This window comes from Poecile atricapillus, chromosome 3 (assembly GCF_030490865.1).
Source record: "Poecile atricapillus isolate bPoeAtr1 chromosome 3, bPoeAtr1.hap1, whole genome shotgun sequence".
In the NCBI taxonomy this organism is placed as follows: Eukaryota; Metazoa; Chordata; class Aves; order Passeriformes; family Paridae; genus Poecile; species Poecile atricapillus.
The window spans coordinates 71,082,393-71,110,281 of NC_081251.1; the positions used below are offsets into that span (position 1 = coordinate 71,082,393).

Genomic DNA, 27,889 nt, shown 5'->3' on the forward strand with positions numbered 1-27,889 from the left:
TGTGGGGTCAAGCAGAGCCTCAGAACTTGTCCATATGCTCCACAAGACACAATATGGGTGAGGTTTTCATACCAGCTCAGACTCAACCTGGCTGTCCAGCTCCTTTGTACACTGCCTCAGCCCTAGGTTATCATCTTCTCACAGGCTCAGCACAAGTATCGTGGTGTCTCATGTCCTACTTTTACAGGTTACCACCAAGAAGAAAATGCACTTGAGTTGTCACATGTGGGAAAGGTATTTTCTATGTGAAATTTCCCTCAGCCTAGACACAGCCAAGTGGCAGCCTTAGGAGGAGATTGGACAGAGGTAATATCATTACAAGTGTGCTTTAGGGCACCAACATATACCTCCAGCTTCCCATAGGGGGATGTCCCATGCAAAAATCTCTCCCAAATAGGCACCAGAGCTCCAGTCTCTGACAGCCTACATTTTGCTGCACGTTACCTCATTTTTTGGAACTTTGTGAGCATTCAACCCTAAGGCCTGACATCCCATGGCAGTCAGCTCTTTGATATTCACTTGGCATCACAATGGGGAGATTTCTTCTCCTGGGAAGTGTCTGGAGCAGCTGGGTTTGTAAAGGTGCCAGAGACCCACCATGAAGGCACTTCTGCATCCCAGTAGGTTTTAAAGCTACCATTCACTTGGTGAACTGGGCAGGGACAGAGGAAAGAAGAGCCCAAGGGATCCCCAGAAGGGGATGATTCAGCAGGAGGTGGTCAGAGGAGAAGGGCAACAGGGGTGAAGGGAAGATTGGGAGGAGAAAGGAGTGGAAAATCAAGGGGAAAGCAAGGAGGACTTAAGGCAGTTACGGACATTGACGAGTGATCATTTATGACATTGATACGGGTGGCAGCTGGGATTTTATGAAGCATTTGAAAGAGTGACATGATTTTTAGGCATTTTGAGTCTTTTCCACGGCTGTGCGATAAGGGAAATGCAGCTGCAAGAAGGCATATGGCTCAGATAAGAGGAAGCTAATAAACATATGAATGAGGTTTAAACCCAGTTAGATCAAAGGAATATATTTGGCTATTCTCATAACAAGGGCTTTATCCTTTCCTTGCTATTTTCCTCAGATAGGAAACTCATCCTTTAGGCCCAGGGCAGTTTAGCCTTTTTCTCTAGGTCTCCAAACAGCACTTGTGAGAATATAAGAAGAAAATTGGTCTTCTACCTTACATTTGCTTCCAGCACAGCTCTCTGATTCTTTCTAGTCTCAGCTGCTCACTCGCCAGCATCACCCTGTCTTTCACAGCTGCACCCACCCCAAGCACCAGCTGCAGCACCTCGCCAGCCCTGGCATCCCTGGATCAGGCCAGGATGCTCCATAACTCTGGCCCTGATCTGGGGAAAGGTGCAGCAAGCAAGAGATGCACACTTGGGTCTTACCTTTTTCCAGGAGTGAGGCCAGAGCCATTGAACGTACCTGGATGCAGTGACCTGGATTGTCTGCCTGCAAGGCTGCTCACACCTCCTGCACCTGCCAGCACTGATAAGAGCCACCATCACTCTCTGCTGCAAGCCCTGACACCACAGCTAAAGCTTCCAGGACTTGTTTTACCTGGTGGGTTTTCTTTCCTTACATTTTCATGATATTCCTTTCAATCTCTCCACAGAGGAAAAGCTCTTGCCCTTCAAACCAACCTCTCCCCACCCAGCCACTGATTGCCATCACCTACATCAGGCTGCCTGGCATCATTGAGGCCAGTTAGAGGTGAAACTGCATGAACTAACCTCAGAGGCCACACTTTTTTTATTTAAGGAGGTCTGCAGATCACTCTGTGCCTGTACACTCATGTTAATCCAGTAAAGTTAGTAAATGTGTTTAGCTAAAAGAAAATGATAATATCTTAAAGATAGCATTGGGTATGATTTGGGGGAAGGATTTGGTCTATTGAGGAATATTAACTCCCCCTTTAAGGGGAGTTAATATCTACTTTATCTGTTGAAAAAAATACAGCTTTGTTTACTCTCTGTTGGTATTTGCCCAACAGACAGTATTGTCTAGTTTTGAAAACACATCAGGCCACACAAAAGAGCTTCCAGACTCTTACTGAGCTGATGATTCCTTTTTGTATCATTGTTTTCCTTATCTTGGGATCCAGGCTGTCATCTTTTATTATTTTCAAATGAACTGCCGCATCTTTATCAGAATATTTTATCCCCTGGTCACTCTTCTATCTCTACCTTATTCACAAAAGCAGAGAATTGTGATTCGTTTTATCTGATTATTGGTGTTTTACCTCATTGCCTCTTAAACTGAGGAAACTAAAAAAAATTCATATTCAGCTTTCCCTTATTTTCTGACTCTCTGGTGTGAGTGCCCTTCCTGGCTGCTCAGCTCTTTCCAGCAGACTTTTCTCACATTCTGAACGATGAAATGCTGTGTCCTCTGTCCAATTAGTCTGGAACTTATCAGCTATGTGATGCTGGAGAAGAAAGACTTCTGGAGTCCAGAAGAGGTGAAGCATGAGCCCAGCTGTTCTGTCTGCATTATTCCATTTCTTCTGCTTCATCAACTACAGATCTAATGTCCTGGTCACTGTGCCCTTCTCTACCAGCCCAAACACCATGGCCCTTTCTTGTGTACACCAATTTCCTTTATTTTAATTGTGGCCTCTTATTCACAAAAACCAGTGTGATTTACACAATCTAGTCCCACACAGCATGGGTAATACATAGATAAATGCCTAGGTGGCTGCATTTCTATTGGTTCAGCACAATACATGCATCCAGTGATCAATAAAATACAAATTTGGAAAAGTGGAGATCAAGTAAAATAGGTTTTTAGCATTTTCATTATCACAGGCAGAATGTAATAAAATAGCTCTATACCACAAAGAGTCATCTTACAGTCCACATGCATCTCTCAAGAGCCATCTATTTAATATTTTATCATATCAGCCTTAAAATTAGGAATTACTCTCTGCAGAATTGCAATCACGTGAACCTGCAAATACAAGAGGATGGGATATGCGGGTACAGAGTAGAAGTGGACCAAGTATGCAGACTAGGAGAAAGTGAGGGTGGGACACTGGGCAACAAGCTTCCCTGGTACAGACAGTAACTTGATGAGAAGAGGCCCAAAGAGTGGTGTACAGCACCCCACAGGGCAATCAGAGCTCCACCAGAGAGCAGAACAGTAACTGGCATCAGAGCAGAAGCTGAAATGAAAGCTGACAGTGGAACAAATGTTGGTCGGTACAACACAGGCTGATTATATACCAGTTAGCATTGATTTGGGTGCCAAGAATAACAGCAGGCACTGGAACAGAGTGGGGGAGTGTGAGGCACTGAGAAAGATCCCGGCACAACAGAGCAGGAGATGATTAAGCAAACAAACAAACAAACAAACAAACAAACCCTCACCCCGAGGAGGAAATTATTAAAGCAGCATGAACGTGGAGCTGCAGCTGGCTTCTGTGGGAAGCAAATTCTGCCACAGATGAGAAAACCCCACAAATGGTAACTCTACATTATTGGGGGAAAATGAATTGGTGAGAGCTGTTAGCCAGCATATGTTTGACATTTCTGAGAAAAGTGGCATAAGCACCTTCATTAATGACCATGGCAGGGAGATGAGCCAGTGTGGAAGGAGGTTTGATTTCCGGACCATCTGTGATCCCTCCTGCCAAGCAATGGGAAGGCACCAGCCAGCCCAGGCCCTGGCCAGTATTCCTCCTCAAAGGCAAGAGAAGGTGAAACAGGCTTCTCCCCACTTCTCATATGCAGGGAATCTCATTTAACTCTTAAGCACTTGGGGTCCTGTTAGAAGCTGTGCAAACAAAAAGCACTGCTCACTTGAGCAGCAGCAGCAGGTCTGGGCTCTCTGTGACCACCTCTTTCTGTGAGAAAGGGAAGGATATCAAGCAGAAACACCCAATAGATTAAACCATTTTAGGACTTGTATTTCACATGTACAACCAGTGTTTTGGTATCCATCAAGACACAAGACGCTTCCTTTTTTCTTTCAAGCACACACAACAAGTAATTTTCATCTCTTTTGTTACATTTTATCAGTGAGCAGGGGTAAATCTGGAAGATAGCAAAACCCATTATGCTCAGTGAAAAGAAATCATAGAAATATGATCTATATTTAATATCAATAATATCTTGATCATAGAAATATCTGGCTGTAACATACAAATACATACAGATAGGAAGTGCTGTGAAAATAGCACAGATTGGTTGGCCTCATCTCTACAGTAGAGTTTAGTACAGAGACTCACAAGAATTTGTTTGCAAAGTTGGGATGTACTTCAAGAATTACAAACAACCTAAGTTCCTGGGCAAACAGAGCAGTATAAAAAGATCAATTGGTAGGGGTGTTACCAGCCCACAGAGGTATCTCAATTCACAGATTAGCCCATCTCCCTTCATGTCTATGGTGCAAGACAAGGCCTGTATTTATAATGGTTAACTGCATTCTGTCATAGGAAGAATTAGGTGCTCCTGGAGCTAGTCAAAGTATGGAATGTGATGGGAAGAAAGTGTGGCATAATTCACCTGGGGTCAAAGAAGAAGGTGCGTTGCCTTGTGCTGAGATATTTTCAAGGGATGCTGATGCAAAAGCGTACACTGCTGCTTAGGCTAAGTGCCACAGCCAGGAAAGACATGATAGTAGGTCCAAGAAGTGTCACATGAGAGGTTTTCCACGGTGTCATGGAAGGTTCTGGCACTGGCTAAGGCACAACAACAACCTCACTGAGCTGTCAGTGTGCACATCCCATCAGCTGCCTTTCAAAAAGATGATTTTGAAAGGACAAATGGGAAAAGGGCTACTCAGAAACAGGAGTTGAGTTTCTCTGTTTCTGAAGGGCAGATCAAATAGCCTGTCTTGTATAGCTGTATTAATAGAAGTCTGAGAGAAAGCTGGATTACATTTGAGCAATAAATATAGGAAGAGAGAGGAATTATTTCCATTTAGGTAAAAGCTGCTACAAGATTAAGCAGGTGTACACTGACCCTGAAAAAATTTGGCTTGGAAAGAAGATACTTAACTTTCAGAAATAAGGTGCTAGAGTGGCCTTTGAACATGGGATGCTGGGAGAAGGTGTTTGACTGTTATAAGATAATGTCAGATTAACTTACAGAAGAGGTTGTACAGCACAGGGATGCTTCTTGGGTTTGGAAATGATGGTGTAATGTATGGGGTTTCAATTGCTTTAGTGTTATTCAGAATTCCAGTTGAAAGGAGACTTAGTCACGTGTGTTTGTGATGCAAGATTTAGTCTCATGTTAGGCCAGGTTCCTGGCTATCCCCTGGTGCCAGGACAGATTTTCTCTTCTGTGCTTGATGCTGTTTGTTTTGGGTTTGCTTGAATTTTACTCTTCCTTAGAGCACTAGAGCTTTTTCAGCCAGCACCAGGATGTTGGTCCAGGTGTGTGGATGCCTCAGTGGCACAGGGACAACTTTTTGGTAGTGCACCAATTTGTGTCCCTCCTGGCCTCAGAGTGGTCCAGCAAGCAATTTTGCTTGCTCTTTTCCATGAAATTTTAAGTGGCATTAGATAAAAGAGGGAAGACTCTCATGTCTGGCAGCTGACAGAGCATGAAACCAAAAAAGAATATGATGAAAAAAGGCACTGCCATTTGCAATTGAGATGTCCTTGCAACTGAGGGGCTTTTTCCTCTGATGTGAACCGAGACCAATCCTGCAAAGATTTCCACACATCAGTAGATCTGGACTGAGAGAGATCCTCACATTCTGGGGAAGATTTGCCTACAGAAACCATGAGTATTTGTAAAGTACAGCTTTCAGTCTGCTCTCTTCCCAAGCTCCATACTCATCCAGGTTTTCTTGTTTTATTGGAACAAATAAACAGCAGAACCAAATCCTATTAAGTGACAAATAGAAAACATTGCATATAAATACCTGAAGAGGTACAACATTTACACAAAATCAACAGAGCTGTTATTTAAAGTGCACATTTTTTCACCCAATAATATTTCCCAGCTGCTAATCTGTAATGCAAATGGGCGTGAAGTCTTCAGAACCAGTTTTGGCAGCCATTAAGCATATTGGATGTGCTTAGCCTAAACCATATGACAGCAGCATCTCTCAGAGGACTGATAACTGAGTAAGATTTAAACCTGTTATAAACATATTTTCTGCCATAGCTTAAAGACATACCTGCAGCTGGTATGAAGCCAAGGCTCTGCTTTGAATTTGTCCCTCACATTGAATTGTCATAAATAACTTCCTGTAATCCATTTAGCCGAGTTTGAAGCTAAACAATACCACACACAGAAAAATAGCAATTAATGTTCTGATTCATGCATGGCCTTGAAGTCTGGATGTGAAATAGACCAAATTTATGTTAAATTTGCTAAACTTCCATGGGAATGTGCACTGTGGCTGCTGCATCAGGATGAGAATATGAATTGAATCTAAGCAAGACAGGAGCTGAAAATCACCTCTGATCTCACTGCCTGTTCTTGCTTCCTTATAGTCCTTCAGAGACCACTTTGTCATTACAGAGATGAATTTGAGCTATTGAGATTGAAGAAGAAGCTCCAGGTTTCATACATGCTTCTGATTCTTGGCTAAACTGTTTGTGTCAATGTTTTAATCTCTGGTAAGATAGTAGCGCAAATACAAAGGGGACAGAATCTGGTTGCATTTTTAAAGTGTAATAGAGCCATAGTCTATCAAGAAGAAGGATTTTAAAATAATTAAACAAGATAAACTGGTTTTTTTTCTGAGAGAGTTGCAAAAATACAGGTTGAAATTGTAGTAGCAATTCCTTGCAATACTTGACACATAGGATTTTTACTGATTTTTTATCTCACATCTAACAAGATTTTTTATCTCACATCTAACAAGATGTGAGGTTAAATGATGAGATGCAATTAAAATGCCAGATTGACCACATGACCTCAGGGAATGCCTCACTGAGTTGCCAACATCATAGCACTAGCACACCATCGTGGTGCTGATGTAACATCTCTGAAAACATTTAAAACCAAGCCTGTATTGCATTCAAGAGGGCTGAAACTTTCTGGATTACAGGATGGCTGCAAAGAGTGATAATGGCATAAAGACAGAAAAACACCAGAAGCAAATTGTTCTCTTTGCTGTCCTCTAGGTCAGTTTGGTGCATACACATCCTCTTGTTTCTTGGAATTCAATTAAATTATCTTATTGAGGGTCTTGCTGAACCAAGGTTGTGTGATTTCCATTCACCCCTGCTTCTCTGCTCCAGCTACCACCTCTGGGAGTTTCATCCAGGCTTACATTTTTCAGTCAGGAAAGAAAGTCCTGGGTAACCATTTGCTCAGGGGACCTATTTTTGTTCAAGCTTTCAGTGTCAGTCTCCTGCCCACGTACCAATCATTACATTATTCTGTTTAGTCACCAAGCTCACATCTAAGGGCATTCAGGACTGAAAACTATTTTCATGTTGAGATTTGTTTATGTTTCAATGCATGACTTGGAAATCAAAACCTGCAACTCTTATTAGCCTCCTTGGTGAGAAGATGATGTAGCAATACTTGAACCATTAAAATTATCAGTAGCTTGACAGATACTCACAGGGTTTTGGATTGTTTAGATTTGGGACCTTGCTGCCTGACTCAGGACATTGCCTTACCTCAGTACCTTGGAGTTAAGTCTCTTGCCTCATCTCAAATAAGGAATTGCAGTCTCAGTTGCATTTTAATAACAACACATTTTAATAAGAACATATTTTAATAACAACTAGACCTCACCAAGGGGACCACAGCATGAATGTCCCCAGGAGCATCACAGGGGCACTGTCACAGGGGGATGCTGTAGCCCTGGAGCAGCTCCAGTGCATGGAAGATTTTTTTTATTATTTTTTTTTTTTTTTACCTGTACCCTGAAGTCAATAAAAACACATCTTCTTTCTCTGTGTAATGCCCCCCCCCCCCCCCCCCCAGGCACTTCACTCCTGACCAAGGGTGCATTTATGCATTCATGTCTGTTCTCAGCACCTTGTTGATGCCTGAGGCACTAATACACAGCCATGAGCACAGGAGTATTGATGAGATAGCCCTATTGCCCAAAATGAGTGCCCTGAGATTGCCTGAAATAAGTGTGCAATTGACCTTTCTGGTGGGTCTGCCCACGTTTCTTCTGAGCTCTGATAACCTCTTTGCATCCCAGGGGTCTACACAAGAGGCAAACAGCTTCTGCACAGCAAACTGGGCAGATGGACTGGGAGGTATTTACAAAGCTCCTGGCTCTTGAAGGCTGCAGCAGACTGTGTTTAAAATCAATATTTCTGTGTCAGACACTTAGGACCATCTAGGCCAGAGATGCTGCCTAGACTCTCTGTCCTCATGCATCTCCCCCAAGTTAGTAGGGGTAGGGACAAGTATCAGGTGTGCTCCACAGGTGAGGAGAGGGATGAAGGGAAACCTGGGGGCCACCAAAGAGAGGGAAAGCATGGAGGCAGGGGCATGGTGGCTAATGCCATCTCCCTTTACTACTTCATGGCCAAAGTACAGCTCCTCTGCAGAGCTACCACCCTGGATATTGGCAGGAGTGTGGCACCCTGGCTTCAGTGCTGTGCTGAAAAATGCATGTTGAAAAACCGGACTGGGAATGAGCTGAGCTTTTGACAAAATGCTCATGTTTGGTGCTCAGAGGAGCATGGCCTGCTTCACCTATTAAAGAGGATATCTGAAGGATGCTCATCTTTTCAGGGCAAGCTGGTAGCTAATATAATGTGGTCTGTCACTTATCAAACACGTTACAAAGTCCTATAGCAATGCTCTTTTTGGAACAATTAATTAGAAATTGTACAGTTAGCTGAAGAGAACAGGATTTTTTATCAGGGAAGGTAATTAGCATCAGGGACCAAGGATAAGAGCTGGGACTGCTTCTGTCAGACCTGGAGATCTTATATGGTCTAATATACGCAATTTGTCTTGGTTGATGTAAAAGGCCACAGAAGAGCATCAAAAGGGTCCTTTCTGCCTGTAAAAGACAGAAATTAATCTTTTACCTCCACACCTCCTACTTATAAAAGATTGGCTAGTTTTGTATTAGTGACACCACCTCTTTGGTAATCCTGCTGTCAAATTATTCTCCTCCTCTCTTCACACTGCCTTATGTCCTGGCCCCCTCCCCAGGGGCTAGGCTGGAACAGCCTGACTGCCCCTGACCCTCCAGATGCCACCATGGCCCCCTTCACTGGGCATCTTTGCTACTTACCTTTGGCCTCAGAGCAGCTGTGGTCTCTCCTCTTGTGCCCCATGAAAGCTGCTCTCCCTGCACCACTCCACCTTCTCGAGGCTGATGATGTTGCTTGCAAACCTTCCCGGGGCAGACTGCCTGACTTCACACACTGCATGGGTCAGGAAAGCCAGGGGCTTTTCTCAGCTCCCAGCAGGGTCAGCAGTACCAGGTGGAGCTCCCCAGAAGAGGGGGTACAAAATGAGGGCAATTTTCTTCTTTCGCATTGATTCTTCTCTTCACTGAACATGTAGTAGGAATTTGAGTTAAATGGAGTGTGGATTTTCATTTTTACATGATAAATTTCAAACATGGCTTCATTATCCCATGCAAATAGCATTAATCTGCAAAAGTAGCCTATTAAATATTTGAGGGACTTTATCCCAAAGGTGATGTTGTAGTTCATTACTGGGCAATGATATTTTTTGCATCTCTGTTCAGAAAGCATGCCTCAAATCACAGCTGGCAATTGCTAAACAAATTTAACAGATCTTTGCCCATAATCAGGAAACCAGCCCATAAACGTAGAATAAGGATTTGCTAATTCCTATTTAAACTGACACTACAGTTTGCTGTCTTCTGTTTATGCAAACATGCTAATTAATTTTTGCCCACGTGGGGCTGAGATGGAAGCTTTACAATTGTAGGAAATGTCCAGATATAATATTGCAGGCCAGGATTTAATCAGTCTAATGCTCATAAGCAAAGCAGTAATGCACTCAAAAAGAAAAATAAACCAATTTAATTCTTCTAGATGAGCTATTAGTTTCTCAGTCATTATGTTACCATTAGCACGAGCACTGGCTGACATGCACAGTGCAGACGAGTGAATCATACAGTCCTTTTGTGCCAGACATTGGAAATGGTTTTAGAAATAAAGCGGTGGCTGCAGCAAAAGCTAAAGGGCAGGGATGGGGCTTTCCTGCCCCCTCCCCTAGTCACTATCAGATGATGAAGTTCCTTTCTACTCTCTGAGTCTCACCTTGCCACCTATTGATACGGCCCAGCTAGGTACTAGAGAGAGCTTAAGGACAGCCAGAGAGTACTGTGAGCCATGTTCCTAAATGGAGAAGAGAAATTCAGAAGGTTAAGGGGGTCAGCCAGTCTCCAAAAAAAATCAGGCATAGAGAAAAAAAGTGGCAGTTCTATGTGCTACTCCAGATCTTTGCACATATGCACTATATACACAAGACTATGAAACCCCTGGAATCAGCACCAGATGGATTTGAGCCTCCCAGATGAGTGGCTTTCTCACCCTTTAAGGTAGAGAGCTCACTCCTGTCTTTCAGGCAGCCTAGGCACTGAAATTAAAGCCTGACCCAAGGCCAGGCAGTGCCTTGAGCCACATTTACCCTTGGAAAGTTTCAGCAGGGACACTGACCTACACTCCTGCTCATGGATCTGAACACTCAGTAAACTTAACACAAAAAAAACTTGTTAGGATAACAAGCTTAACTTGCCTCAGGGGCCACAGGAGCCATCTACACTGAGGAAATGCCAAACCATTATCTGGATTCATAGACTATATGGTGAGACTGAAGTAATAGAGAGCTGCAGACTGTAGATAGATGGTGAAAAATTTACTTCCACTAAACTTCAGTTCAGATGACTTTTGGCAATGTCCTTGCTCTTCCTTCCTCTAACTCCTAGTGACAGGCAACAAAGCCCAGCAAAAACTGTGTGGTCACTTAGCAGTTTGCCAGGATGATTTTCCCCTGACATTGGCTGTCAGCCCATGCACCTGCTCCCAGCCACACTGTCCCTCCTCATTACCTAAATCTGTCATTTGGCCCCAACTGCCACGAGTGAGATCATCTTGTTACCAGCTAAGGCAATGGCTCTGGCAAAACTGCATCATCACCAGCAAAATAACTGTGTCACAGTCCTCATACTCAGTGGCAACACAATGACCTTTGAAGATAATTGTGATAAGAACTCCGTGATAAAAAATGAGTAGAATGGTGATTTAGGAAGCGATGAGACTAACATGGTAGGTATTGAAATTACATACACCAAGTACCTAATCTGCATTAAGCGAGGTGCAGCTTTGCAGAGGCAGCCTCCAGGATCTCAAAAATATGGTTTTCTGTTCAAAACAAGCAACAAGAACATTTTTTTTGCTATCTATGAGCTTTTTGATATATGCTGCAATTCTGATAGGTAGTAGTGCAGAGAAGAGAAACCCCATTGTCTTGGCCTGGTGCACACTTGGAATAACACTGCTTCCCGTTATAGTAACTTTATTTTGCTTCAGTAGAAAGCAGAATCTAGAAGAACGAATAATAATGGAATAACATTAGAGCACTAGTATTTTTAGCAACTTTTGGTTCATCTCACTACATTTCTGGAAACTGTTTACAAAGCAAATTGTAATGTGGAGATTCAAGATTTGGCATTAGCAAACAAGTTCTATGCAAGTTCCTACCTACCTGGAGGACAGCACTGTCCAAGTAACAGTGCATAAAAGGCTTTCTCCTTTCCCCTTTTCCTCTTCCTTCCCTTTTTCAAGAGCTCATCTCATGCAAGTTATCTGCTAACTGCAAAGCACTTAACTTGAAACAGCTTTGTGGGAAATCTCCATTTGATCCTGTGCAGGACAGTCTCTCACTGACCAAAGAAGAGAGCAGGCACCTCACTGTACAATCTTTTCCACACAACACACCTACATTGACTTTCCATCCCCCCCAGATACTGTCATGCATCCAGAGCTGCACACTGCTGGGAGTTAGGAGAACTTCCTGGGGAATGGCTGCTACACACTTGCCCCTTCCTTACACAATTATCACATATTGCTCCTGGCCATTGCCAGAGACAAAACACTGGGCTAGACAAATATTTAATGCAATCCAGAACTGGTGGTCTTATGCAACTCCTCTGACATAAGCACCCAGCTAGGGAGGTTTTGCAGTGCTGACATTAAAGCTGCAAACCGCCCCAGCCTCCAGAGTTACCTACTTAGAAAATAACTCATTTCAACCTCCAGCAAGTCTTCAGCACCCACACAAGGTGCCACTGGTGAACCTAGGGAAAAGAAGATGTTCATTAAGGGACAGCATGGCTGTCACTCAGCTCCAAAATCGAAACTCAAGTGGGTTCTTCCATTTTCTTTCCTCCAACACAATGAATATCCTGCCAGTTCTTTCCCTTGAAATAACAATAAAACAAGTTTATATTTAATGACTGACAGACAAAGAGAAGATGGCAAATGTCAGCTGCAGCACAAGAATAAAGCTATTAATGGGATATATGCCTGGAATAACTGAAGACAGGAGAATGAGGACAGAACCCAGGCAATTCTTTTATGTGTACAAGTAATTTGCTTGCATTTCTAACTCTTGCAACTTATTTTCAGCACTGTTGCTTTATGAGCCATGCTCTCCATCTGGGTTTACATGCACCTGCTTCACAGTTTGCCTCTAGGTAAGGGAGGCACTTTATACTGAGGTTCTTGCATGATTATCTTTCTCCTTCTGATCTGGATTCCTGTTTTAACTCATCTTATATGTTGGCTTCATGTGATGATGTAAAAGCTATATGAAACGAGGACCATTATTTTCGTCAGTTTTTCAGAGTTCTCTGGTTCATGAGGACATGATAAAGGCTATGTCACTATTTTTTATTTGCTATAATCAGTCATCATCTGAAACAAAACCAAACATACCTTGGATTGCTTTTCTTCTTTTTTTGTTTTTTAAGGAATAACCAGCAGAATACTAAACCACAATTAATATCAAGGTTAGGTACAACACTGACATTAATAGAACCTCCTTGAGCTGAGGAAGGCTAACTAAAGGATGCACAAACACAGACAGGATTTCTTCAAGGCACACACACCACTAAAGAAAATACTCCCACTTCATAGTGCAGGCAGGCAAAAGCCAGACTTTTTATTTAAGTTTAAAATAACAAATATTCACCTACGATCACAGTATACTGCTTAGTTTATCGCTTCTGTTTTGAATTCTGTGCTTTCATTTCATGTGTCTACGTTTCGCATTTGTGTACACGCTGCAAAAGTAACTTTGTATATCATTTAACATCTGTGCATATCCTTTAGAGCTTAACACTACACAGAAATTAAAAGAAATTTTGAATTTTAAGGTACCGAAAAAAATCAATAAAGTTCCACTGAAAAAAATAGTATAAATGTTTCTTACAGTACAGTACTCTTAATTTTATGTCAGTGTCATTTTAATGCCATAGTTTTCAAATATTGACTGTATAAAGAGGAGACTAGGGGAAAAGTTATCTAAAATGCCATTCCTAAGTCTGTTAGACTGGTGATTTATGATATATGTACAGTATATAAATATATTTATGTATATATGTACATATATATTGGTTGACATTCATTATAAATAGAACTGTGTTAACCTAAGCAGTATAAAAATAGCCACTTTCCTGGGAACATGCAAACACAATATGCTCTCACCTAATCTATAAAACTCAAAACAACCAAAACCTTTAGCTCCGATTTTCTATAAATATAAATTTCAATTGAAGACTTTCAGCTGATTTAACCATAAAGTAAGTTTTTCCAGTAAAGATATAAAAATTTGTTTGATGCTAGCTATAATCAAGCTCAAACACAGTATATTTTGGGTTATTTACTTTCAAGTATTTTTCCCACGTGCGCTAAATCTAGACACACTGCATTTTTTTTTTCTTTTACAGTAAACTATTATTCAGCTCTAAACACTAAAAGCCAAATTACAGGCAATCTGGCATGCTTGCACAGCAGGTAAAAGGCTCTCCTCTACACTGATCCTATGTGGGAGGCTGTCCTAATATGGCTATTTGTGCTCCAGATCTTTTTATCATTGCAAAGCATTATAAAGATTCCCCTATCATAATATTCTTAAGGCCAGAAGAGAAAGTACTACAACCATATAAATCTTGTGTCATTGCTCACTGAAATTCACTCTGAGGTCCCTGCATTCAGCACAGTGACTGGTAGCTGGACTAAAACACCTCTCCTGTTACAGCCAAAGAGGTTCCAGCTTCAGAAGAAGAGCGAGATCTTGACTTCTTAGTGACTTTTCCCAAGGGGAAAAAAATTCGGTTCCTTCTGAACCAAATGTGACATTTTTCCTTTTTTCTTGCCATATGAAAAACTGAAAAATTGTTTTGACCTGAAACATTCCATTCTCCTCCAAAACACTCCAAGTACCAGTTAGAAAAGCAAAAGAAGAAATAGGAGCTATGTTCAAAGGTGATGCTGTTCCTCTGTGTACCCAACAGCTCAACAGAGGACACGCTGGGCTGGACTGTGGGAGGAACAGCACCGAGTCCTTCTGCTGAACACATTTCAACCATCTATTAAGAGAATGCCATAAGCACATGACTCTGCCAGTCATGTGTGGCATATGCTAACTTGTTTTCATTCCATTCCACACAGCTAAATACCCACCCCTGCTCATTTCAGAAGACTGAAATGCATCTGTCTTCCTTCCCTACCATCTCACCTCATCCAGAGCTTTGAATTGCTTTTGCTATCTCTCAAAAAAGTACTTCATACAAAAAAACAAACAGTATGGAAGACTCAAGGCACACTCTCTTCAGGACAACGTTTTTCTGGTGATTAGAGGACCTTTTAAGGAAGTAGAAAATTTAGATGTAAATGGCATGGGCAAAGGAGGGACTGCAGTCTTGTTCTTTCCTTCATAGGAATAGTGTTTGCACCTGCAAGTTACTGGGTAATAGAGGAATGACCTAGATATTCCCCCCTCCACCAGATCTAGAGATATTGCTCTGAAAATGTTTTCCAGATTAAGATGCTAGCTACTGGATTAAAACTGTCACTATCAAAAGTGCACATCCCAAAATCGCTGTCAACCAGTTGTGAGATGGGGTGTGCAACTCAATGAGCTGGATGTCAATGAAGGCCTAGTCTCCTAAAGATGTTCAATGAAGTTGCTTTTGCAAGCCTTTCTCTCTGGCATCTCTGAATGTGGTACACCTAAATCCTTATCCCTCAACCAAAATGGCCTTATGTTCCCAGCCACATCTTACATTTATTCCCTTTTCCCAGGGTGGCTCCCACATTTTTCACAAAAGTCTTTTCTATGTCAGAAGTGATGAATCCTTGTTAAAGTAGCACAGTCTTCCAGCTTTTATATTTTGAGAAAAAAAATATGAGGCTTTCTATTTCTTATGGTAAGTAGCATAAATGCACCAAAACACCGGTATTGATACCTGTGTATTAATTGTTTAGAGAGCTGTCATTGGAAGTTGGGGACTGGGAATTCACAAAAGGCTCATTTGCCTTCTGATCGTCCTTCATGGAGGCTGCTTGGTCTGAGATGGAAGAGAAGGAGAGCTGGTCATGTTCCATTATATGCACTTGGTCCTCTTCCTTGTCTTTCTTCACATAAAACAACTTCCTAAACTTTTTGAGCTCATGGAGTTCACAGAAAGTCTCAAGAACCACCAACATTGCGATAAGGCCCATCAACAGGTAGCCTGAGTGAAAAAAAAAAATAATAAATTAGTTACTAGCAAACCAGGTAGGACTGGACCAGTTTTGAGCCTGTGACTTTTCTCACCCCGTCATCATCTCTGATTAGTATGTTAATTTTCTTTATGATATAATTTCAGAGATTTGTACTGTAATGTCTTTGTTATTTTTCTTTTTAATTCTACAACCAGCAAGACCCCACATAAACAGAAAAAATAATACTAGTGGGTTCAATTCTGTTACAACTGTGCAAGAAAAAAATTATGCGTAAAGGTATTAAAAAATCAGAATACTAAAATTTACCACATGCACGCTCCCCTACTTACTTGTGACTTTCATGATTAAGTGCCCTTCAAAAGATTTTGATCGAAAGATGGAAAACAAAATTTTACCACAATATTCCTACATATTACAAGAAGAAGTAAAAATATGGGAGCTAATTCGGGCCACTGGTTATTTGTATCAGTTAAGCAGGACAAATCATTTACTATTTAATTTGAATTATTTTCCTCTAAAATTATTAGACATACAACACCCTGAAATACCTGGAAAAACAAAGCAACTAGAAAAGTGCACAAATCTAATAAAACCAAAATGAAAAATTACTATAAAATTACTCCTGGAAACTGAAAAACCTGACACAGTTACTCCATCTTTTGGGGATAGTTTCAATTTTTTACTAAGGTACACAGATTACCCAAAACCTGGAAGTGTTATCTAAAACGTATTACAGATTACTTTAGCCATGTACTGACTGACTCATTTTTAGAGGTAATAGTCAGCTCTCATAGACTGAAACTTTTGGAAATGGAAATCTCTGTGACCAGCAGCACAATGTGCTCTTTTTTTTATCCTCTCTAAACATACACATGGATAGTTTAAGGCAAGGTGTTTCAGTGTTTCATTAAATCCCTACTTCTGATCATTACAATTCAATGAGGAGTGTGACTACTTAGTTATTTTATCATTTCAGTGAAGTAAATCAAGCAGAAGCTAAGTGTGTAACTATTAGCAGAACGCGCCTGTCCACCGCGCTGAACATTGTGTGCTGAAAAATCAACACAGATTAATGATTATCATTTCCATATGGTCACTGTTCTGTTACCTAAAGGCATAAATATTTCACCTGTAGTTACAGATTATTCACTGGCAGGAACACTCTCCTTTTCCTTCCAGGAGTACCATTAATCAACTTCTCAATACTGAATACTCATCTAAATCAGCCCTACAGCTAAAATTTATCATTTTTTTAAAAACTTTGTATCATAACATCAAATTGAAGCTATGCATTAGCACAAGAAAGAACTGACAAAGCTATATCAATTGAAAAGCATCTATAAATTGCACTGAGAATTTGTAATTATCTCTGAAACTCGGTCCAGTTGATTGCCACTTGATTTAGAAGGGGACTTGTGTTCTCCTAGAAATTCTTGAAAAGTCTGTAGTACTCATTAAGCATTTTCTGATGTAGAAGTCCAAAATATCTTATAGAAAATTCAGGATGAGGAGTAAACATTTTATTTGATTCCTTGAATTGTTCACATGAAAAGAAAAAGAATAATTTTAAAGTTATAACCTTAAAACCTATTAAAATTAGATACTCTAAGGTCATAACTTTGTCTGAAACCTATTTTTTCCTTTTAGTATTTCCTTTAGTATATCCTGCAGTTTATTTCCTAATTGCTCTACAGCTTGAAAAAGGTTTAATCTGAGCCATAATGTTTTCTTCAGATTTTGAGTTTTCAGAACAGCAAGCCTGTAACAAGGTCTTTGCCATTTGTGACTTTCCATTCACTTCACCACTTAGCATCCCCAAATCAGCTCTGCAGATCAGCAGGTTAATAATTAAAGCTATCATTCATAAGATAAACATGACAGGGAGAGAAGGAAATCTGCAATGGCTAAAGGCCTAGCAGGATAATAAAACAAAGTGTTCTGTTGGCTAGTTCAAGGCATGGAAAAAAACTCTCTTCAGGTAAAACACAAAACCAAGTTAACAGACTCTTTGCCTACATTATGATTGCTGGATCATGCACAGAAGCACAGTCAAATGCAAACCAGCCAAAGAAATAGACCTGATGGGAAAGGTTTGCTTTGGTTGTTCAGATCTTTTAACTGATGCCTTTGAATACCCAAAGACTGCTCAGGTTGAAACTGTGTGAGAAACTGGAATGTTTCAAAATGCTGTCACTGGAAAATACTGCCCTCAGCATATATTTACTCAGAATACCAACATAAAGGTAATTTTCTTCTTAAAAAGCTTCACTTTCTTAAAATCACCAATCACCATGATTTCTTCTGTGTCAAATATAATGAAACAATTTAAATTTAGCATTCATGGTCTTGCTTTTCTAACATCTCAGTCTATTTGTCTGTCTTTGACAGCTGGTATGTACCAATGCCAGCTTCAGCTACCTTCTGTTACAACAGGAGTCAGAAACTTTGCTATTCCACTTCATTTTCCATGGCTTCTTGATTCATCTCTGTCCACCTGTCATCTAACCTTGTGGTATTACCTTAGGTTACACAGATCATCTTGGCCCTGTGATGCACTGAAATGTTAGCCCAAAATGCTCTTAACCATTTTTGTAACAGTTATATGAGGGTTTTTTTCTACTATAAGTAAGAGAGTAAATAGCTATGGTTATAATAATGAAATTCTAGTTTTAGCTTTTTCTAACTAAGACCTTCCCTAATTGACCTTACTTAACAGTCTCCTCTTTACAGAGCTACCTAAATTAATGCCCAGTTTGCTAGCTGACAAATGATCGTTATTCACAGAATGGAGAGGAGAAGTCTGATTGCCAGTTTGGTGTTGATTTTTTTTTTCTTAATAAAAAATGCCTTTTACTTAGCTGATTAGATTGACACTCACATGTAATTCCAATTTTATATAGCTCTCGGAATTTTTGATTGTAGCCTTCTCCTGGCACATAGTCTCCGAGGCCGATGGTGCTCAGGGAAATGAAACAAAAATAAAAAGATTCCAAAAAATTCCAGTCATCTTCCAGGACAGAAAATATTGCTGCTGGGATTAAGAAGAAGCAGGAGACAGTGATAAACCCGAGGACCATGGCATGGATGATTGCAACGACCTGCTTGGAGAAGCCCCAGCGAATGTGGAAGTACAGCACCGGCCGCCTGGTGACGTACACGATGATGCGCTGCACCACGGCCGTCAGGAACAGCAGCGTGAACGGGATCCCAATGACTGAGTAGATGATGCAGAAGGCCTTTCCCCCATCAGATAAAGGCACTGTGTGTCCATAACCTGCAACAAAGCAGAGCAGGCATGTGTTGAGTTGAAGTTAAGAGATTGGGTACCAGTCTGATATTGGCTATATTGAGTGAGAAGAATAAGCTGCACTATCAGTAATTCTGAATTTTGCTGTTCTTGACAAATGATGTTCAAAGGTCTGTTTTACGCAGGCAAACAAAACACAGTACTAGCCATGAGCAAGTAAACCCAAATATTTTTAGACTTCAAAATTGTGAACGTCATTGTATACATGCTTATTTCAGAGAAGGAAGAAAGACCTAGTCAGGAGTGGAAGCTTATGCCAGGAAATTTGTATTTTATTCTGGGTTTTCCTGCTGAAGTTTTCATTTAGCTTTACAGGGTGATGTAACTTTTCTACCCACCTTGTAAACTGGAATAATACATACTTCAGAAAAATATTCCTACATCTACAGTAGTAACATGCTCTAACACCTTTTGTGAAAATCAATTAAATTACATAGAAGAGTACATTGAATCAACATTCCAAGCTATCTAATTCCATGCTTCCACAGAATATAATCCATCAAAGGTATCCAAAAGCAGAACAAACATTTTTCACTACAAAACTCCAAGGATCCAGTGACTGTGGCTAGATTTTTGCCTCACCATTTACACACCAGGAGGATGAACAGTGATGTGCTCAGAGCACAGGAATGGATCCCCTGGTGTATGAGCTGATCACAGCCAGCAATCCCAATGTCACAAACCTGTGCAACTGTACCCAGTGAAAGTGGTTACACTGCCAAAGCACACTCTGAAGACAGCATTTGGTTCTAAATGTAAGTCATCGCCACAGAAAGGAACAGTAAATCCAGATAAACCAGGAATGCTTTCTTCTGTTTGACAACAACAAAAGACAAAAAAAAAAAAAAAAAAAAAGCATTTTGTTTTCATTGCAGCTAGAAAAAGGAAATCTCTTGGAATTTAATCTGGGCAGCCTTTACACTGATATCAAACCAAGCAAGTGCAGACAGGCCCTACCAATTCTGCAGCCCCAGGTCAGCCAGCTCATGTGGGTTATATTACTCCTGTACAGAAAGGCATTTTCCAGAGCTACTGCAACCAGCTATCTTGAACAGTCCAGGCAGAACTCACAATGAATTCAGGGTGATGCTGCCTCTGATTTCTGAACTGGACTCACTCTGCACCTCCCCAGTCTGCCCAGTGCAGCACTAGACCAGGCAGCCATTCCATGAGGCCTTCTGGGAACTCTCTGCCTGCTCTCCTGTGAAACTGGCTGTTCTGCAAGTCCCTTCAAGTTTTATATGAAAAGAGATTTCTTCTCTACTTTGATGGATTTAATAATAGAATCATTGCTTTTCAAGCTTTCCAGAGGAGTAAATAAAAAATCACATTTCCTTTTCTTAAGATGTATAAAGACACTTCCAGACAATGAGAGGCAGGTAAGACATCACTACAATGTAAAAAGTCTTGTAGAAGAAACACATGAGGTGTAATTTCTCTGTGTTAGCTAACCCAACAGGAAATTTCAGTTGTACTTGAATTTTAATAATATTATGAATAATTTACTCAGGCTCAGTCTTTTTGACTGGTAAATCGCGTTAATTAATGGCTTTTTTTTCCTGCTCACCTTCTGTTTGCTTTATCTGCTTTGAGATAAGAGGATCAAAACCGCACAGAGCTGTTCAATTGGATTTATGAAGTTGTAGAGAAGTGTTCTACTCTGTGCCTAATATTGCTGGAGGTTTGACTGGCATTTCTGACTACCACTAAGCTGATGCTTTCTTGGCCCTGTCTATCAAAACTCTTGGATCTTGCATCCACCAGGACATATCCCATCAATTAATGTTTGAAACTATGACTGAGCACGATTTTATCCACACTCATTTTCAAATAACACTTTACTGTCCAGTTGTCATGGGGCTCTTCCATCTTCCTTACTGCCTTAATTAATGTTGTATCCCTAGTAAACTTATTTGCTTCCCTCTTCCAGGTCATTTAGGAATAAGTTGAACAGCACAAGCCCAACACAGATCTACAAGGAACACCACCAGTGACAATCCCTAGGGGAATGGACAAACCATTCCTTCAAGAACTAACCATTTCTCCTACTGTTTGCTACCTTTACATATCTCACATCCATGCAAGTCCCAGTTACTTAGTTTTCCTGAAAATATGCTGTGAGACAATCAACTGCAAGTTTGGCAGGGAAGAAGAGTGTTGTGTGTATATATCATGGGATAATTAAAACTGATCCATGTGACACAAACATAAAAAAAGGCAGCTGTACTGCTCCATCACATCAAGGTATCTTCAGTATAGCAGAACTATGGGTATGTTATTTAAGTAAGCTGCAGATCAGGCCTAATTTAGAATAATCTACCTCATTCTGTATATCCATGCTTAAAGAATGCAAGCATATTGGAAGAAGAGCAGAAAAAAGTTACTGAAACCAGCATGGGAATAGAGACTTTTTTATGAGACGAAGATAAAAGGGTTGATTTTCTTGACACAATTGAATGGAGGTTGAAAAGTGATAGAGTATCTCTCTGTTAATGTATCAGCAAACAAGTACCACCAAAAAGAAATGCTTTAGATAAAGAATAATAATAGTGTCACATCAAAAAAAAAAAAAAAAAAAAAAAAGTCTTTTATATAACATTTTAGTCTAGAAATGAGAAAAAGGTTTTTAAGCTTCAAAGAAGAGTTTTGATGCAGCCATCCATTTCCAGAAATGGGGAAAAAAACCCCCAAACGCCTATGTTAAAATGAAGCCTGATGAAGGTTGGTAACTTTGTGGATGGTGCAGGAACACGAAGCTATCTATACATGACAAACAGAAATTGAGCTTGCAAACCTAGAAAGTACCCTGCAAACTCCAGGCTCCTAAATTTAACATATGTTTGCACTGTAAAATGAATCCAGGCTTTCATAAATTTGAACACAAACATCTGTAGCATGCATACAAACAACAATATCAGACACATTTGTCAGATCATTACACACAAAGCAGCTTGATGGTGATTTAATTCCAGCCTCTGTGCTGACCCAGGCAGCAATAAACTCATTTCTTGGATCAGATGAGGGATTCTGTTACTTCTCTGATACTTCTCTCATAATTCCTTCTGAAGGCCAGAAATTACTGCTACGCAGTATGCACCTAATCTCAGAGGAAGTGAGTCTAGAGGAGCACTCTGCTCCTTCAGCTCCTACCAATTACAGGAACTATCATACTAAAGAGCATTGACAGTTTCAGACTGAGGAGAGAATATATGCTCCACTCAACCAGCAGCAGTAAGATGACATCTTCTAAAAACAGTGTATGAATGATCAATGTTTGGGAAAGAGTCACTGCTTGGGAATGATTACATGGAAAATCTTGAGCTGAAAGAGTCACAATTTATGAGGCTATGGCAAGCGGGGAAGAAAAGAATTCCTATTTTTTCCCAGTATGCAGCTGCTTTATGTAACTTTTCTTGACAATCTTAATTGTCAAGAAAATTGCCTATAATCTTAGTTATCACTGTACAAAAGTCATTAAAAGACCCCAAACCAACACAGCCACACTTTAAAAGAGAGGAAATTACAGATCCAAGGCACAAGATACTCCACTGTCTGCTTTCAGACACTTGTGTTGGATTGCTTCCCATCTCTCTGCTCTTGTTTGTATTTCATACTGTGTCCTCTTCAGAGAGGTGTGCATGCCCATTCACCTTTTACAGTGGAAACCACCATGATCAGAAGCATTATAGTTGCAATCCTAAGGTATTATTTTTGCTATGAGAAAAGGATGCTCACCAAAAGGGCACTACTTACGAAGATATTTTTTTTATTCTATCAAGGGCACTTGCTATGGGTGACCAGAATTAAATCATCAGCGCAGCCTGTCTGATAACTGTATGACTGATTATGAAGAAAACAAGATTTATTGAATGCTATATTTTCATATCATGTAATGAAAATATCAGATAACAATTGCCCATTTAAAAGCACTGACCTTTGAATAATCAAACCTTCAGATAACCTGTCCAAGCACTGCTAATCACAGTGACACTAGAGATAAAGGATATCACTAAAAAAAAAATCCCTTCTATTGTCTATTCATAGTTTAGAGGTACTATTCCTTAAAAAAAAAATAAATAATGGGAAAAATTGCATCCAAGACCAGCAGAATTTGCCAAATTAAATAAGATCAATAATCCATCTAGCTCAATGTCATACTGGATTGATTATACAAAGAATAAACCCCACAAGATGTTGACAGTTGTCTTTCAGTTCTGTTCACATGTGAGGATTTTTCCCTTAAAAGTAATTTACTCTCTTATGACTTGAAGGATTTCTATATATGCTTATATAAATATAGAAAATGTCTTTATCAGTTCTGATGTAATTCTGAAGGTTGTCACAAAAGTGACAACATACATACAAGTGTTTATTTTTAGAAATAATTTAAAATACTTAAATCTTTTTACATTTACTTTGGTGCTGAGTTATACATGTCAATGATGTGTTCAATAAAAAAGTTTCCTCTTGCTGTACTTCAAGTTAGTCTTCTGCTCTTACATCTTTCTAAAATGGCTCAGTTATGACTTTTCTACATTTCTCAATGGGTTGTATCCCTTTTATGCAAGTTTCTCTTTCACCTATTTTGTCTTCTGTCTCAGCAGTGACTAATTGCTCCTGTTAGATCGCTCTGTAGATAAATACATAGAATTGGCCATTATATTCCAGGTAAGATATATTTTCTCCTTCCATTTTTATATACACCATCAGACTTTGTTTTCCAGAGTGTCTAGATAGCTTCCAACAATAATTCCAGTTCATAACTGGAAATAACAGTGTCAAACCCAGCATTGCCTTGAACATTTCACACTCTTCCATCCTCTTGGCACTTCTTGGCAGTGGGTGTTCTTTTCCTTTCAGCCTTCTCAGACACTGCTTTGACCAATCTAAGCAGTTATGTATTATCACTGCTTTGTCTCTTCACAGTTCAGTCTCTCCTGTAACTCATTAATGAGTTCCTCTCTGTGTTAAGAGGCAGTGGCTGCCTTACAGGTCTTTCAGGACCCCAAACTGAGCATTTAGTGCCAGAGTGCAGAGGTGCCATGCTTCTGTGTTGTAATAACCCAGCCTAGACTTTCACACAAATCCCCAGATGATGCCCCTAAGAGTGGATGTCTGAAAGGTGGAGATGGATCTGACATCAAGTGAGGCAAGTAACAGGCAAACAGAAGTGCTACAGCCCTCAGAAAGCCTCCCCCAGGCAGCCTCTCCCAGGCTATGGTGATGAAGCCTGGCAGGTGTGCACCAGGCTGCAGCACCACCTTTCTCTCTTCCATTGCCTATTCATAGTTTAGGGGTACCTTCTATGACAGGTTTTGTCAAGCCACAGCTCCCTCTGGCCCCAGGTGACTTGTTGCAACACCACCAGCCCTATGCAGCACCCTGAGGTTCTCAGGGCACCGAGAGGGTTATGTTCAGCACATCCAGCGTCCTCCCCAACACGCCCATTCAGACAGCAGAATCACACCACACAGCATAACACAGCAAGTGTGCTCATCCCTTTGCTGGCCTGAGTCAGTGTCCTTGAAGAGAAGTCAGACCTTTAAGTCAGCTCATAATTTCAAAATGCCCCAATAAATTAAGTGCATCATGTACTATGTATTTTTAAGTTATGCAAAAGTCTTCAATTCATCCCAAGCATAACATTACTCACTGGAGTATGATGTAGATGGTCAATGTTAATATTTATATAATTTCTAGACTCATTTTTATAAGCCTTTGCTATTTTCCACTGTGTTTAATGGTGAAATACATCCTTCTTCATAACTGGTCTATTATCTTCCAAGAAGAAAAGAAAATGTCAGGTGATGGTAGATCTGTGCAGTAAGAGAGATCACCTTGGTTGCTGCTATGCTCTTCCTTGCAATACAAAAGAATAGTTTGAGACCTAGTTTTATGAAGAAATATGTATTTCATTGTTAAACACTTAGGAAAAGTTCCCCAATACCTGTTTTGCTAAACAAATCAGAGAACTCAGATTTCCAGCCAGGCTGAAATACGCCACCCTACATTGCAGAAATGAGGAGGAAAAATTCCAATGTGACAGGCATTTTTAAGCAGAGAAAATCCATTTGGAAATTACATTTTGCCACCTTCTCAGTTGAGTTAATGGAACCGATTTTGTGTGCATTAGAGGAGAGAAGAGGGAAGAGGTACTGTAAACTAAATAGATGAAGAGAGAGAAGAGAGAACAGAGAGAGGAGGGAGAAGAGAGAGAGAGGAGAGAGAGAGAGGAAAGAAAATTATGAGATTTGTTTGAAACCTAGTCCATTTCACTAATGAATGGTTACTATGCAGCCCTCACAGACTTGCACTAGCACAATTAGAGACATGGTGAAGGGTGTGGCAGAAACCTCAAACCAGTTTTGCCACTAAAGAAAACAGTCATTAGGTTCATTCTCACACAGCACCAGTAAAGGTGATTTAAAAGTGATTTAGACTTCAAGTTGAGGTGATTTAGTATGGTGCTGATCCAGCTCTCTTCAATAATATACCCCTGAAACTCCACTAGAATAAAAGCAGTAAAACAATATTTAAATTAATGTAACCATGAAGATTAGATCTTCTTCACAGCAATATCTCACCTAATCACTTCTCAGAACAGAATTTTGTTTTGCCAATTTCTAGAGTCAAGGGGCTTCTTCCAGAAGTACCAACCAACCAACCAAAACTCCAGAGATTCCAACACATGGATTTACATGTAACTCCTATGTGGTTTTGATTCCTTCTGAGACAGTACTCCGCTGCCACTAGTAACCAAAGCCAAAAACTGCTGATTGCTCAGAATCAATGTCCTGCCAGCTAGGTTTGGACTTGCCCTGGAAGGGACCTTGTTTGTATAATCATCTCACAAATGTCACCTGCTGCACCAAAAAAAAGCTGAGATGGCTTTGAACACAGTCAGTTTAGTAATAAATACTAAATAATAAATAAATACTCATATGAGCAATTTGGTTGACTGCCAGAAATATCTGAACCAAAGAAACAAGGCACGGTTATATTTGCTTCTATGGTCAAAGCCAGTTTCAAAATCAATTTCTACCAGGACAGCTGTATGTCAGAACACTTTCATCTTACAAAGCATTCAAAATCTGCCTTGTCTGTTCCTGCACAAGAAGCAATACTTCACCTGCCCAAAAAAACTGCATCCACAGATGCTGGGAAAAGGGGATGCTAATGAATCAAACTGGGGATAAATGTTTTAATGAGGACAAGGGATACTTTCACACTTTATTCATATTTATATGAAGAAGAACAGCTTGCTCTAGTCTTATATTTGGTATTGTTTAAGCTGCCTGTGGATTTGTACCAGTGTTAGCAAAACATTGATAATCACTTCCTGTTCTTATACATTCTGTGTCAGCTTAAATAACTAGTGTAAAAATGGATTTACTGCATATGGACATGCAACATATCCTCATTCAGAAATCATGGTGATCAGTAATAATAATAAAAAATCCAAAATATTATGCTGGAAGCAAAAGTAGTAATGCTTCCAGTTTCCTACTGAGTATATTCTTAGTCTTCTGAAAAGGACTCATCCCAACTCTGACTTCTCTGGGAGTCCTACATGAAGAGACAACAAAGGCTCTTATTTACTGGAAACCTTCAACAGAGTGACACTTCTGGTGGAAAATAATTACCCATATAAAAAAACATTAAAAATTTAGCAAATAATTTGTGTATACAATATTTTTAAATAAATGTAATAAGTCCTTAAAATTTAACATATAAATATTTAAAACTAAACTAAAAGTAATGCAAAAGTATTTTATGTATCCTGTTTGTATTCTTTTCAGTTATTTAATTTAATTTTTCAGTTACTTAACACTTATTGTGCTACCAAAGCCAAATGAAAATATTGTCTTGCCCTCAAAATGTCCAGCTCAAGTAAAAAAATACCAACCAGCGAACATGAATGCAAAGGTGGAAAAGAAAATATTACAGGGGCAGTGAGCAACACAGCAGCATTCATATCCCACCTGCAACATCACTGCCTAACCTACCCTTTCAGGTATTCACATACATTGGTGAGCTCCCCACAAAACCTCTCTTCTCCAGGCTCAGCAGCCCCAGTCCCTCCCAACCCTCACAGGAGAGATGCTCCAGCCTCTTCATCACCTCACTGGCTCTTGGATGGATTCTCCAATAGCCCCATATTTTTTTAGCACTGGGCAGTGCAGAACTGGAGCCAGTCCTCCAGGTGTGGCCTCACCGGTGCTGAGTAGAGGGGATGGATCTTCTCCCTCAGCCTGCTGGCAGCACCCCTGGCGCAGCCCAGGATACCATTAGCCCTCCCTGCCATCTGGGCGTCGTGCTGCCTCGCCTGCCCCCATTAATTATGCAAGGAAAACTGAAAAGTGCATGAAGGCTTTTCAAATGAGTCAAACAAGTAGGATCAGAATAAAGCCATACATTATGTATATATTAGGTTTCTTAACTAGAGAAAAACTACAGAACCACTGATTTACAACAAGAAATCCTGTATCTTTTTTGCTCTTGTAAGACCGTTTACATTTTTCTAGAGAGATACATGGTGTCCCCTTCTGCAGCTTAGTAGTGTTTCTGTGAACTTTCAAGTTCAAAAAACATTTCATAATTCCAAAATTACGGCACGGAAATTCTTACATTATTTATGCTTACCATTAACCAATTTCCATGATCTCCAGGGCATATTTTCTTCCCAGCTAGGAAATGCATTAAGATGGTTATTGCTTTTGTTCCAACCCAGCTGCTAATGCTGGAGAATCAGCTGTTCAGGGAGAAATTTCTGTACCCTGTAATCTATTAATGTTACTGTGCACCTTTGTATATAAACATATACAGGTATAGAAGGTGGGAATCTCATGCCCAGTATTCTACATTTCCTGTTATCAGAAAGAACATCCATGTCTCTCTCACACCACCACACAAGGCAAGGCAC

At 40.2% G+C, this 27,889-nt stretch overlaps 1 protein-coding gene across 1 annotated transcript in view; it reads right to left on the minus strand.

The window, feature by feature from the left end:
• Nucleotides 1-13,060: 13,060 nt before the first annotated feature.
• The window catches only part of KCNK1 (potassium two pore domain channel subfamily K member 1), a 32,403-nt gene continuing 17,574 nt past the window's right edge, over nt 13,061-27,889 (minus strand). Inside the window, exons 2-3 of the mRNA XM_058835992.1 lie at nt 18,538-18,933; nt 13,061-15,667 (exon numbers count right to left, since the gene is read on the minus strand). Coding sequence (XP_058691975.1) covers nt 15,408-15,667; nt 18,538-18,933 — 656 coding nt within the window. The 3' untranslated portion in view covers nt 13,061-15,407. The remainder of the gene's footprint in view (nt 15,668-18,537; nt 18,934-27,889) is intronic.